Here is a 12823-nt window from a genome sequence, read left to right on the forward strand (position 1 = left end):
ATGCTCAAAAGCAAGTAGATTGGATTGTTTTCTTTGGTTTTTAGCTACTACATAGTCATAATGGAAGGCTCAATTAACCATGCAAACCCATATGAAACATCAACCTACATTATGAGGTCAAGAATGCCCCATTTTTGCAATATGATCCCTATAGACATTTAAACTTTAGGATAGCCCTCTTTAAGGCCATTTCTCCCAGTAATAATGCATATGTCTAACTCATTGCAATATGTGCACTATACATGACAATTACAGCATATACTTAAAGACTAATTAGGAGCACCGCCGACCCTCAAAGTAAGAAGAAAGAGCTTGTATTGTGTTGGAATTATTGCGATATCTATTAATTTTTAAAGTAATTTTTGATATCAGCATATTAAAATAATATAAAAATTTAAAAAATTATATAAAAAAATTAAATTTTTTTTAAATGCTTTTCAAATACAAAAACAAGAAGGTTGTGAATCCAATTCATTATCCAACATAAGAAATTCTCACTATGATTTGAACTATAACCTGGTGATCATACAAAAGCAATGCTATGGACTATATATGTTTGTTTTTTTCAAAAAGATGAACTAACATGACCTATAGCGCTAGACTTGAGGGTGACTAGCACACCCAACCAGTCACATTCCTTTCTTTATGCATCCTCATTTTCAACAAAAGTAAAATCTTTTTCAGTTCCTGGCTACTAGTCAAAATCCCCGTTTTCTTTCAAGAACAAGTTATATTCATCTCGACACACACATTTCGAGTACAAGAAAACAAACAAAGTTATCAAATTTTATCCAGTTCATTATCCGGTTGAAGATTGAAGTCATGGATGATGCAGGTTGATTCAATTAATTAAAATAAAATAAATATAATTTTTTAAAAAAATAAAAAAAAATCAAATTAAATTTTAACCAGGTCAAATGAGTTCATTTATGTTGAATTCTTTAAAACTCAACCCGAGATAAAAGTTGGGTCGGTCGAGGTTTTAGTTCGACATGTTAAGTTAGGTTAAATTTTATAACCAGGTAAAAGCAGTATTTATTTCTTGTAATTATTTAAAAGTCCAAATCTTGGATGGTAATATGTATTTTGTTTGTGTTGCAAAAACTGGCATGCATGTGCCCAACTATGAAGGGAGGTAAAATCCAAAGGAAACGATGAAAGGAACACATAAAAGGGAAAAATCGTCCTGAAGGAAGTAAGAGTCATGACCAGTAGCATTTAATTGGCAATATCTCCCTCAGCTCAAAATTGACTAGATTTGTTACCCACTTGACCCTTTTTTTTATTTTTTAATTTTGATTAATGTGGCGGGTGCTTGTTAGCTAGGGAATTAATGATTTACATGAATATTTATAAATTGAAAAATAAAATATTATTTAAATAAATTGATTAGTGTAGAAGTCAGGTTGGTAGTCTGATCTTGAATGGTAGATGCATGATCAGCTTTACACTTTTATGCTTCAAAGCCTTTTACGTTTGCTTTTCTTTTGTGGATTGTAAAGATGCTTGCTTCATGTGTTAAAAGCAATGGCCATGGATCATGATCAAGGAGAGCATGAATAGTCAAAGAAAACTTTTCTGGTTAATTTCTAATCTTTTTTTCATTTTACTGGTGGCAGTATTTTTAAGACTAGTTTTCGTATATTGTACTAAAGTCTAATATTAATAAGGAGGTTTGTGCGACATACTAACCATATAAAAAAATATTATTTTCTCATAAAAATATTGAGTCAAAAATATATATTTTTAACTTGATATTTTTATTATTTATACGAGACTAAGCATATTAAATCTAATATAAAAAGTAAAATAATTTTTTGTTGAGTTCTCCTTCTTCGTGTCCCTTTTTTTCTCTCTCTCTTTTCTTGATTTTATATATTAAATCTAAGTTCTTCGTTGATCAATCTAAGTAAAATATATATGGGATTTTTTTAAAAAAATGTTACAAATTTAAAAATGATGACTTTAAAGGTAAAAAAAAATCGAGAATCTTGAATTTTATGTACATTTTGTGTTGTTGTTGCATGAGTTAAATTGATATAAACTTTGAACACCATTTAATTAGTTGCAAGGCGTACGGAGCACACATGTAGATAGTAAAAATTGCTTCAGACCTACACGAAATCAATAGAAAATTTCAGGATGGAATATATTAGAGATGCCCTAATGGTGATCTGGCTCTCTCTCTCTCTCTCTCTCTCTTAATCTTAATCTTAATTAATTATGCTATGATAATAGTTTAATGAATCAAAGTATAGCTAGGGAAGAGGTTAAACGACAGCCAGCTGACAAAGGGGCAGTGAATTTTTAGAATTGTGAGCTAGCTAGCGGTCGTCTCCTTGTGGGCTGACTTCTCCTGCTAACCCCTTAATCATACTCTAATCATGTTCTTGCTTTCTGACTTTGTTTAGTATATAATCTTTGGAATTTAGCTGTTGAACTGTGGCGGCCTCAGAATATTCTCTCCTTCTCCAACACTCCCAAAGGCTTCAACTTTCAAGGTCTCGTGAGAGAGATTCTTAATTATACAAACCCCACATCGATCCCTCTACAAGTTAGTTTTACTACTAAAAATAATGCAGCTGTAGTGTTGAAAAGAGAAGCTTTCTAGGTTATAAACCACAGGCAATATTGTTTCAAAATAGAAGGGCTCAGGGAAAAAGCATAATGCTGTCACCAAGGGTACGTTTTCTTTCGTTGTTTGTCTCTTATAGTTTGAAATGTAGCTAGGATATATACACAAGTTATTTTACACACATTTTTAAAGCCCCACATAGTATATTATCGAGTCTTGAGTTAGATGAATTGATTTGAATTTATTTTAGTTAATTTAATTTTTTATTTTAAAAAAAATAAAATAAAAAAACATATCTAAAAAAAAATTAACAAATTTTAACCAAATTTTTTTTAAGGCGACCAGGTTTTAAGTTAATTTGAATTTTTAATTGAAATTTTTTTTTATTGAAACCCGATCCAACCTAGATTTCATGTTACCAGGTAGGGTTGGGTTCTAATACAATAAATTTACATATGATTTTTTTTCTCATATTTCAAGGATACCTCTCTGCCCCAAGTTTTTCTAACTACAAAACGAGTATTTGTTCCTAGTTAGCTAATTCCAACTCAAGGGAAAGGGGATTCTCCCCAAAACCTATATGGATCATGTGATTTGAATCATTCCTATCTCAATGCTGCAATATTGATGTAGATGTACTCAAAAGAAAAAAAAAATTATTTAAGCATAAAATAAATTTATTTCTGACACAATTTTAAAATTAATTTTTATATTTTTAAAAGATAAAATATAGAAAAATATGTCATTTTTATTCTTATTATCTTGTCTTTTTAATAGCAAAACAGTAACTAAACTCTAATTACTTTTGAACAAAATATCCAAAAGAAAGAGCTGATTTGGATCTAGGAATCCTATTCAGAAATCCACATGCTTTGGTTTACAAAAAGTTGGAGAATATATGCACTTTTTTCAAACCCAACCCAATTATCTTTCTTTTTTTCCCCCTTTTCCTTTCCTTTTTTTTTATTTTTCCTTACTTGTGAAAGACATTTAACAATAGCAGAAGCTCATTAGACTGCCAAACTTTATAAATATAAAATATTAGATAATATTTAGTTATTGTTTCGAGATAAAGAAAACATGAATAATAAAGACTAAAACATAGTTAGCTGAGGAGATAAAAATAAAGATATAAAATAAATTTATTTTTATGACAATTTTAAAATGAATTTTTATATTTTTAAAATAAAAAAATACATGGAAATATGTTCTATTTATCTTAATTGTCTCAATTTTTTATATCACAAAACGGTAATCAAATGCTTAATGATATAAATATTCTTTTATTATTTTTTTTAAATTTATTTAGTGCATGATAGTGTTAGAACCTCTCTACCTAGAAGGATGATGGTATAATAGGTTTTGTTCCAATTTTATATTTCTTAGATCAATTTCTTTCTAAAATTATGCAATTACATATATATGTCTCATGAATTTCAATGACAAAAAACCTCCAAGTTTTCATGTATATTCCCTATCAATAGGGAATAGTATTATTAAACTTCACATAACAGGTAACTCTTCAACCTAGTTTGATTTGGGTTAAAAAAATCAATTCAAAGCTGATTTAATCACTCTAGTTAACCTGTGATTTAATCAAAACTTAGTTTTATTTAAAAAAATTAAAATGATATTATTTTAGTTTAGGTTAATCTATCCATCTTATAACTATAATTTTAAATCCAACTAGATTTAATAAGTTTGATTGGGAGTCCTTGCTTGGACTTTCTCCACTCCTCCATTTCTACCATATTTTGGTCTCGCCAGAATGTGATTAGCTGGGGGAGAACTTGAGCGATCTCAACATTAAACTTCTTCTCATGAATCATGAACGCAATTGGCTAATTAAATGCCTTAATTAGATGTCTATAAAAAGGTAGCAAGACACAGTCATTCCACCTGGAGGGCCAGTTGTTTAGCAAAAAGAAAAGGCAGCACAGTTTCGCCTTCTAATGTTTTTAGTGACCAGAGAATATAAGATATCGGAAGAAGGAGACAAAGAGCTCCTCGTAAATTCATTCAACCTTCACATACGAGGAGGTGATGCTCATCAGAAGGGACTAAACAAAGCACCTTGCTAGCCAATTTTTGACCTGGCAGAGGATAATTATGGATTGATGTATTCTTGTTTTGCTTATTTATATATATTGACCAAGCCATTAACACTTCCCTTTGCTTGCTAGGGCAACTCTCGAAAAGAAACTGAATGAGACCACCACTACAAGCTCAATCAACCAAATGATAATGTACTCTTTAATCCAATACCATAATATATATAAGAAGATTAAAGATTCTCTTTTTAGGGTTGGAAAGCAAAGTTAAAGCACCCCACTTTCTTTCTCTATTTATACAATGGATGGTCCCTCTCTTTTCTTACAAAGAAAACCAGGAAACCTATTCATGTTTCACCTTTTGTGCTTTTTTTTTATTGAGATATTTTCAAATCGATTTTCATATATTAATGCTTAATGCATCCAATGTTATAAAACTTGAGCTGTCTTACGTGTAGGATTTGTAAAAATCTGGGTATTAATTTGTCAAATAATTCATTCTCAACCTAATAGTTTAAGTTGTTAGGTAAGATCTCAAGATATAATTTATATTATTCTCTAATACATCCCTTCAAGTGAAAGCTATTTGGGCTTGAAACTCACACAAGCCAACGCTATCTTGTGTTTAATTTTTATCAAATAAATGAGGATGGTAAGATTCGAACTCGTGACCGCTTGGTCATCAAGAGCTCTGATATCATGTCAAAGAACTATCTCAATTCAATAATTTAAGCTTTTAGGTGAGGTTTTAAAATATAATTTATATTATTCTCTGATAGAATTGCCTTGAATATTGACCTAATCAAGGTTTGGTTTAATTTTATTAATTTTTTTTCTCAATATGATATCTTTTTAATTTTTTTTAAATACTAAAACGATATTATTTAGAACTGGCACATGTTAACTTAGATTAACTTGCCAAACTCTTGACTAGTTCATGGCTGAATCAGATTTAATATTTTATTTTCTCATTTTGGTTTTCAAGTAAATCATATATTCATACTTGGTTTTCAAGTAAATCATAGATTCATACTTGTTAGTGAATGGAGATGTATTCACCACAATCTCTTCTAGGATTTGAACCCTAGATGATAAGTTTTGAGAAACAAGTCCACTTACTAGGTAGCTAAGTCGTCTTCAAATATTTTAATCATACAACTTTTTATTTGTATGTGAGTGTGTGAGAGAGATAGGCAGTCCATATAATGCCTAAATTAACAAGTACTCCACATAATGCCCAAACATGCATGGAATTAAGTATTCATATGGAAAAACAGATCTAGAATTATGAATTCAGGAGAAACAAGGTCACCATCAGATTTATGACAAGCACTAAACTCCCACTGAGAAAAAGAACTCTGAATGCAATTTGATAACAATTTGGTTGGTGAGTATATATACATCGTTAATCATTGATATATAATTGGCAAATAGATATTACACAGAGAGAAAGAAAGAAAAGACAAGAACTTGTTCAAACCCATCTTCTCTAAAGGAATTCAAACATGGATGTTTCAAAAGAAAGGCATGCAGCAGGGCCATGTATCCTCCACTCGGTTTGTCACAAGAATGTTATTCAAAGGAGAAAAGCAAGCAATGATGGGATAAAATTTGATCGAAAAGTGATCTTTGTTATCTTCAATAGTGCCCAAATTGATGGTGGTACTCTCCATTGATCAACACCTCTCTGCTGGATTTCTCCTGTTATATATGAAAATCAGTGTTTTCTTCCTGAAAAACGACTACATGGATTCATAATATAGCTAGAGATTAATTCTTGAATAATTAACGGTTAGAATGAACGTAATTAAATCAAAAAAATAAATAAATTCATGCCATGTTTATCTGTAGTTCAATCGTGAGATCACAAGAGGGATTTTTCTTAGAAGCCTGTCAAATTTTGAACCAAAATAGAGGTAGCCCTCCTCCTTTAATTAAAGGATGGATCCATAATAGTCTTTTTTTCCTTGGTGGATCAAGGTACAAGGATTCTGATGAATAAAGTTGGATATATATATATATATATATATATATATATAAACTGATTTTTGCTATAAGATGCATGCTTTTGGAACTTAATCATGATTTTTCCCCTAAGTTTGATAGTATTTTGAGGGTCTCAGGCAATCTTTTGGCTATATTAAGACTGAGAAAAAAATTTATTAAATCCTTTTGATCTTTTCACAGAAAATAAATTTAATTAATTAATTAATATGCAGTAACCTGCAGTTCGCCCAAGTTTCCTCAGGAATTCAATATTGGCTGCCTTAAAAACCAAGAAATGGCAAAAAGCTAACTAAGAATAATATTTGCATGCCTTTGCCAATTGCCATGCACAGCCTGTTGTGTCGTCCACCATCATTTCTATGGATATCCCACTACCATTTTCTTTTCCCGTCTCTGTACGATTGCTTTGAATACTAAGTTTATTTCTCCCTTTTAAGCTCTTCTTTCACTTTCAAGCACTGATATATATTAAACCAAGACTCACAATTCAGCTTAGTGACTTGCTAGTTCGTGATTGAGTTTTAAATTAAATTTAACTATAGTTAATTTGATCAATCTAATCAACCTATAACTTAATTAAAATTGATTTAATTTATTAAAAAAACCAAAATTAGGTTGTTTTAATCTTGAAAATGATATTATTTTATATTAATTCAGATTAACTCGAGTAATCTAATTAACCAATAACTTAATTAAAACTGGTTTAATTTATTAAAAAAACCAAAATAAAATTGTTTTAATCTTGAAAATGATATTTTTTATATTAATTCAGGTTAACTCAAGTTATTAATTTTATAATCTAGATATTTGATTGGATCATAGTTAACACTAGATATAATAACTTTGCTTTCAAAAACTCATTGTTCATGTCTAGAAGTGAAATCAACAAAATCTATCAAAAATTAAACTTGAGCAAATTTTTGGAGTTAATTAATTTTAATATTCCTAATGGCCCATTTTAATAACATATTGTTTTATGATATCAATGTTACATCTAGTTACAAATACACCATCCAAAATATAAATATAAATATGTAAAAAATTATAATAATTAAAATAGTCATGTGAAAGTATTGACTAAAATATACTCTAATCATTAAAATAAAACACACAATAAAAAAACTAGAAGGCAGAGTCTTGGAAACACTTCTTTCTTCTATATTTTAAATATTTTAGATATGTAATAATATGTTACTGCTGTAATATGAAAGAATTAAAATCTTATATCAAAAAATATAATTAAATAAATAGATGGTATGAATCAAATTGAGTCCTATTAATTTAATGAATAAATGGAACCTATAAAACTTCTTCTACAATCATCTTGGGATATTGGTCACCATGCAAAATATTTTTGTAAAAAATTAAAAATTAAAAATTATTTTTTATATATTTTTAGATCATTTTAATTTTAATGTATTGATATTAAAAAAAATAAAAAAAATTAATATATTTTTTAATAAAAAATTTTAAAAAATAATCATATTGTGAATTTGAAGGGCACGGGTTATGAGTCTCAATATTTTTGGACCAATGGGCTTTTTTTTAGCTTCAATTTTATGTGAGCCCTAGCCCCTAATCCTTTGTGCCTTATTATGTATCATGGGCTTAGGCCTCGATTGTGGATGACATGTCGGTTACACAAAGACTTTCAAGAAAGGGAGTTTCTAGTTTCTGCTTTCCGGTCGCTAGAGTCAATAGAAGAAGCAAAATCTCCAAAATCTTGTCACGGAGTAGTGAAAATGGACACAAAAGCATTAGCAAAATCAAAGAGAGCACACACATTACAGCACAACAAGGGCAAAAAACCACACCCAAATCAAAACCCCAGCAAAACCCCATCAACTGGAAACAATCAAAAACCCCAAAAATCTAAGCTTCCATCCAACTGGGATCGGTATGAAGATGACGAGGAAGATGAATTTGGAGTGAATCTTGAAAACCCATCTGGAGATAACAGTAAAAAACCAAGCTTTAAGGATTATGGTGATGGTCTTGCTTTGCCAAAGAGTAAAGGTGCTGACTTTAAATACCTCCTTGATGAAGCTAAATCAAAACCTCACCAAGTTGACGACTTTCCTTTTCTCGAGGGCTTCTTGGCTGGTATGTTTTAATTTTTCATTTTCTTTTATGGTTTGCTGGCATTTTGCTTTTATTTATGTATGATTTGGTGGATTGTGGTTGTCATGTTGTGATGAATTTAAATTTTTTTTCTTTTTTTCATTGAATGTGTGCCTAAGCTTTTGAAAGTTAGGAACTTGAATGAAGAGGAGGAGTGTTCATCAATTTGTAGTTGATATTGCGTTTTGAATTGATTTGCAATGAAATGCGGATGGATTTTTGTGTGTAATCGAAGTTGAAGTTTTTAATGTTTTGGTTGATCAGTTTCAAAAATTATAGGTTCTTTCTTAATCAGTAACTGGACAAAGTTTCAAAGTTGTGTGTGGTGGGGATTTCACTGGTTAATTGGCGTTGTGATTTGCTTTGGTTTGGTTGTGATTTGTGTGTACTTTGAAAGATATTTTCAATGGGGCATCTAAAGTCTTATCACATGTTTATTTGTTGCGAACATATCCCATTTCGATTTGTTTCCATGGCATGTACTTTGCGCTTTGCAAGATCTCTGTAAAGTTCAGAAATTATTTATACCCTTGTCAGAATTGTTTCCAGTTCCTGACATAGCTAGCATTTTGCTTTGTGCGCAATCCAGTTGTTACTCCTTGTCTATCATTATTGACGAATAAATCTGACATTAGTGTTGACATTGTTACTGATCCTTCTGGTGACTAATTTAGACAGCTGGCTTTTGTGTAGAAGAAATGGCTGTGTGAATCCAGGCACTCTGTTTTTTATATTGTTTTTATTTTGAACGTTGGTAAATTATTGACTAGAAATGCTTGGTGACAGAGGAATCTATGCATGGAGTAGGTCCCTTGCTTGCAGTCAGGGGAGAAAGCATTCTATCATGGATTGGGGATGATAATTTTGTTGTGGAAGATGAAACAACTTCAAGTCATGAGGTAATTGATCTATTTATTATATATTGGGATAATTACAAAAACCCTCCTATAGTTTGATCTAAATTTCACTTTCCCTTTATACTTTTATAAATTACATTTTACATTCTGGATCAAACAAAATGCATTGTTGAGGATGTAAACTATTATTGAACATATAAACTACATAATGGAAAGTGTATTTATAAAAGTATGGAGGGAAAGTGAAATTCAGATCAAACTATTGGAGGGTTTTTGTAATTATCCCTTAAATATTATCTCTTGTTCCAATCGCAAGTGCGTCAACTTATCTAATAATTTGGTATTTGAAGTGAGCAGCTTGTTGATATGCTGGAAATTGTTGAAAGTGATTCAGCATCCTCTCTTTTTTTCTTTTCTTTTTTTCATTTTCTGCCCAGGATGTACCCATACCCTAGTTCATGCCAGCAAAACTATAGAGTACCATTAAGCTATGTGCTAACTTTGAGATTCTCTTTTGTGGTGACAGAAGTAACTTAGCTTGAGTTGGGTTCCCCTATTTCTCCAAGAGCAAAACAATCCAACCTTTTTTTCCCTTTTGATCATCCTAATTTTCAATAGTAGATGTTCGTGGAGTTAATTGTCTTGTAAAATTTAGAATTCACTTTCTGCCATTGAGTTGGGCTAAAAGTTACTGATCTGGTTCATGAAATAATTTGTGTGGTAGTACAAGGGTAGGGATGTTATGTTGGGGAACGTCATGTAGGGCTCTCTTCTTTTGTTTTCTTCAATTTCTTTTCCTTTACATGCAAGTCAGACAAATTATTTTTGGCTGCCTAAGCTGTTTTGGAAGTTGACAAAGAAGGAAAGCCAGCTTATCTTGATCCTGGTTCCTTTTTATTTATTTATTTATTTATTTGAGAATTTGATCCTGGTTCTTGTTTGCTTCTTAGCTAATTAAACTACCAAAATATCATGTTTAGAGAAAATGTTAATAACATCTAAAACATATGCTCATCCCTAGGTTGCATTGGGATGCATGAGTGATAATGTTATATTGACACTTAACGTATTTGTGAAGTTCATTGTGTTTCTTGGAAAATAAAATTTATAAGTGCTTTGGTATTGGTATGGTTTATGTCCACGCTTCCTTCTCTAATATGGAGAGAGAACATTTGAAGAGAAGCAGAAGTACCCATAGGTTGAAATAAAGTGGCATTATTGTATATGATAAGTAGAAGTGCTATGCATCATCTTCATGCTAATGCCATTATTCCTGTCACTATCTTATGGGAATGTTACTTGCCTTTGGTTTTCCTTCATATTGGATGTCTTAGCTTATCATGTGCTCGCTCCCTCTCAGTTTTCTTTATCCATTTTTTTATTAGGCATCATTTCTCTCCCTGAATTTGCATGCTCTTGCGGAACAACTAGCTAAAGTGGACGTATCAGAGAGGCTCTTCATTGAAGCAGATCTATTACCAGCAGAATTGGTATGATTTACATTCTCATTTGACCTTTGAATGGATGTGGATTATCTCTACTTTTGGCATCAAGAAAAGTTTGCCCAGTTATGCAAGGTGTTACAGAGCTGGGGGTATTTCAGTAACATCATATTGTTTCAAGGAAAATGTTTTTTTTCAGAGTTGTACTTTATAAACATGTGCAAAATATTCGGTGATTCTAAAAGATATCTAGAAGATTATCTTAGTGATTGCTTGCTAGTAATATTTAGATCAAGTACTGGCTGCTTAAAAATATTCTTCAGTCAGATGTGTCCTCGTTTTACAAGGCACTTCTGCAAATGGTTGATCACTCTTGGTTCTTGTTTTGATTACATTATTTTCAATAGCTCCTCTCTGCACAGTAATTGGTGGGGGCATTTCTTGTTTCCAAAGTTGTCACTGCATGTTGCATAGTAACAAAATAAGTTTAGGATGAAAATTGCATGTCTATTTTCTAGAATTCAATTTTTTATGTTGCGTGTAACATGGTTTATTTGACAATCTGGCCAGGGATCAAATACAAGCAGGAGCCAGGAATTTGACCAAATGCAAACAACAGGATCAGAGGCAAGCAGCAATCATGGACCTAACAGAAAACAAACAACTCATGATAAAGAAACCAAGACAATCTCTGGAGAATTGACTTTTGAAGATTTTTCTGAGAAGAATAAGGCTGTTAATCAAGATGCCGAGATTTTTGTATCAGGGTTGACCATAGGCAACTCAGACCCAATTTCATTTATTCAGGGATTAGATGTTAAGGATAATTTGAATTTAAATCAGCATGGTACATCCAATCAAAGCACAGCTATGGAATCCCCAGCACAGTTCTATGCGGGTTCTGTTGCCCCTAACAGCAGGCTGCCCACGTTCGAAGCAGCAGCTGCCGAGTCTGAATTGGATATGCTTCTTGACTCACTTAGCGAGACCAAGCTACTTGATTCTTCTGGATTTGGGTCAGGTACTTTACCTGTTTCAGAGAAAGAGGCTGCTGTACCTCTGCCACTACTTACAAGAAATGCCCCTGGTTCAGCAAAAACCACTCCCACTGCTGCCTCCCTGGACAACGTGCTTGATGATTTACTTGAGGAAACATCTAATTTACAAGAGGCTGCTGCACCATTGCCACTACTTGCAAGAAATGCCCACGGTTCTTTGAAAACCACTTATACTGCTGCCACTCTAGATGACGTGCTTGATGATTTATTTGAGGAAACATCTAGCTTGTCAAACCAAAACAATTTGCATCAGCCTTCAGAAAAGAAGGCTGCTCACGTAATTCATTCTTCTTCGTCTCAGTCTGTCAACAAGTCAAAAGTTTTGGATGATTTTGACTCATGGTTAGATACAATTTAACGCTTGTAATTTACCAAAACCTCACCCATGTACCATATTTGTTGTGTTTAATGCCAAATACAGGGATGCATGCTTTCAAACTGCTATATGGATTGTGTTTTACTTTTTCAAGTGAGAATATTTAGGCATTTGCCTATTTTACATATGCTGCCAGGGTTTTTAACAACAACTCTGCCCTGCATCTTCTCTTGACACCGCAGATAATCAATGACGTATTTCTCACCTTACCATGAACATGTTGGGTGGCCTGTCATGTAAGAGACGTGAGATATAAATAAGTTTGTTCCATGTGATGTAAAGAAGCATCTCTTTTTCCTTAACCCCCGGTAGAAAACTGTCGCATATGGTACCTAA

At 31.9% G+C, this 12823-nt stretch overlaps 2 protein-coding genes across 2 annotated transcripts in view; both read left to right on the forward strand.

Moving 5' to 3' along the window:
- Positions 1 to 12823, forward strand: part of LOC133671545 (peptidyl-prolyl cis-trans isomerase FKBP16-3, chloroplastic-like) — a 97366-nt gene that overhangs the window by 70982 nt on the left and 13561 nt on the right. The gene's annotated exons all lie outside the window — the stretch shown is intronic.
- Positions 8303 to 12555, forward strand: LOC133671540 (protein ECERIFERUM 16). Its single transcript, XM_062092309.1, has 4 exons — positions 8303 to 8736; positions 9541 to 9653; positions 10997 to 11101; positions 11624 to 12555. The coding sequence occupies exons 1-4, from the start codon at positions 8376 to 8378 to the stop codon at positions 12467 to 12469; spliced, it is 1425 nt and encodes a 474-aa protein (XP_061948293.1). The 5' UTR covers positions 8303 to 8375; the 3' UTR covers positions 12470 to 12555.

Source organism: Populus nigra, chromosome 13, assembly GCF_951802175.1.
Source record: "Populus nigra chromosome 13, ddPopNigr1.1, whole genome shotgun sequence".
NCBI classification, from domain to species: Eukaryota; Viridiplantae; Streptophyta; class Magnoliopsida; order Malpighiales; family Salicaceae; genus Populus; species Populus nigra.

Coding starts and splice junctions, on each gene's coding strand:
- LOC133671540 (XM_062092309.1), top strand. CDS start 8,376: ATGGACACAAAAGCATTAGCAAAATCAAAGAGAGCACACACATTACAG. Junction 8,737..9,540: donor TCTCGAGGGCTTCTTGGCTG/GTATGTTTTAAT, acceptor GCTTGGTGACAG/AGGAATCTATGCATGGAGTA. Junction 9,654..10,996: donor AAACAACTTCAAGTCATGAG/GTAATTGATCTA, acceptor TTTTTTTATTAG/GCATCATTTCTCTCCCTGAA.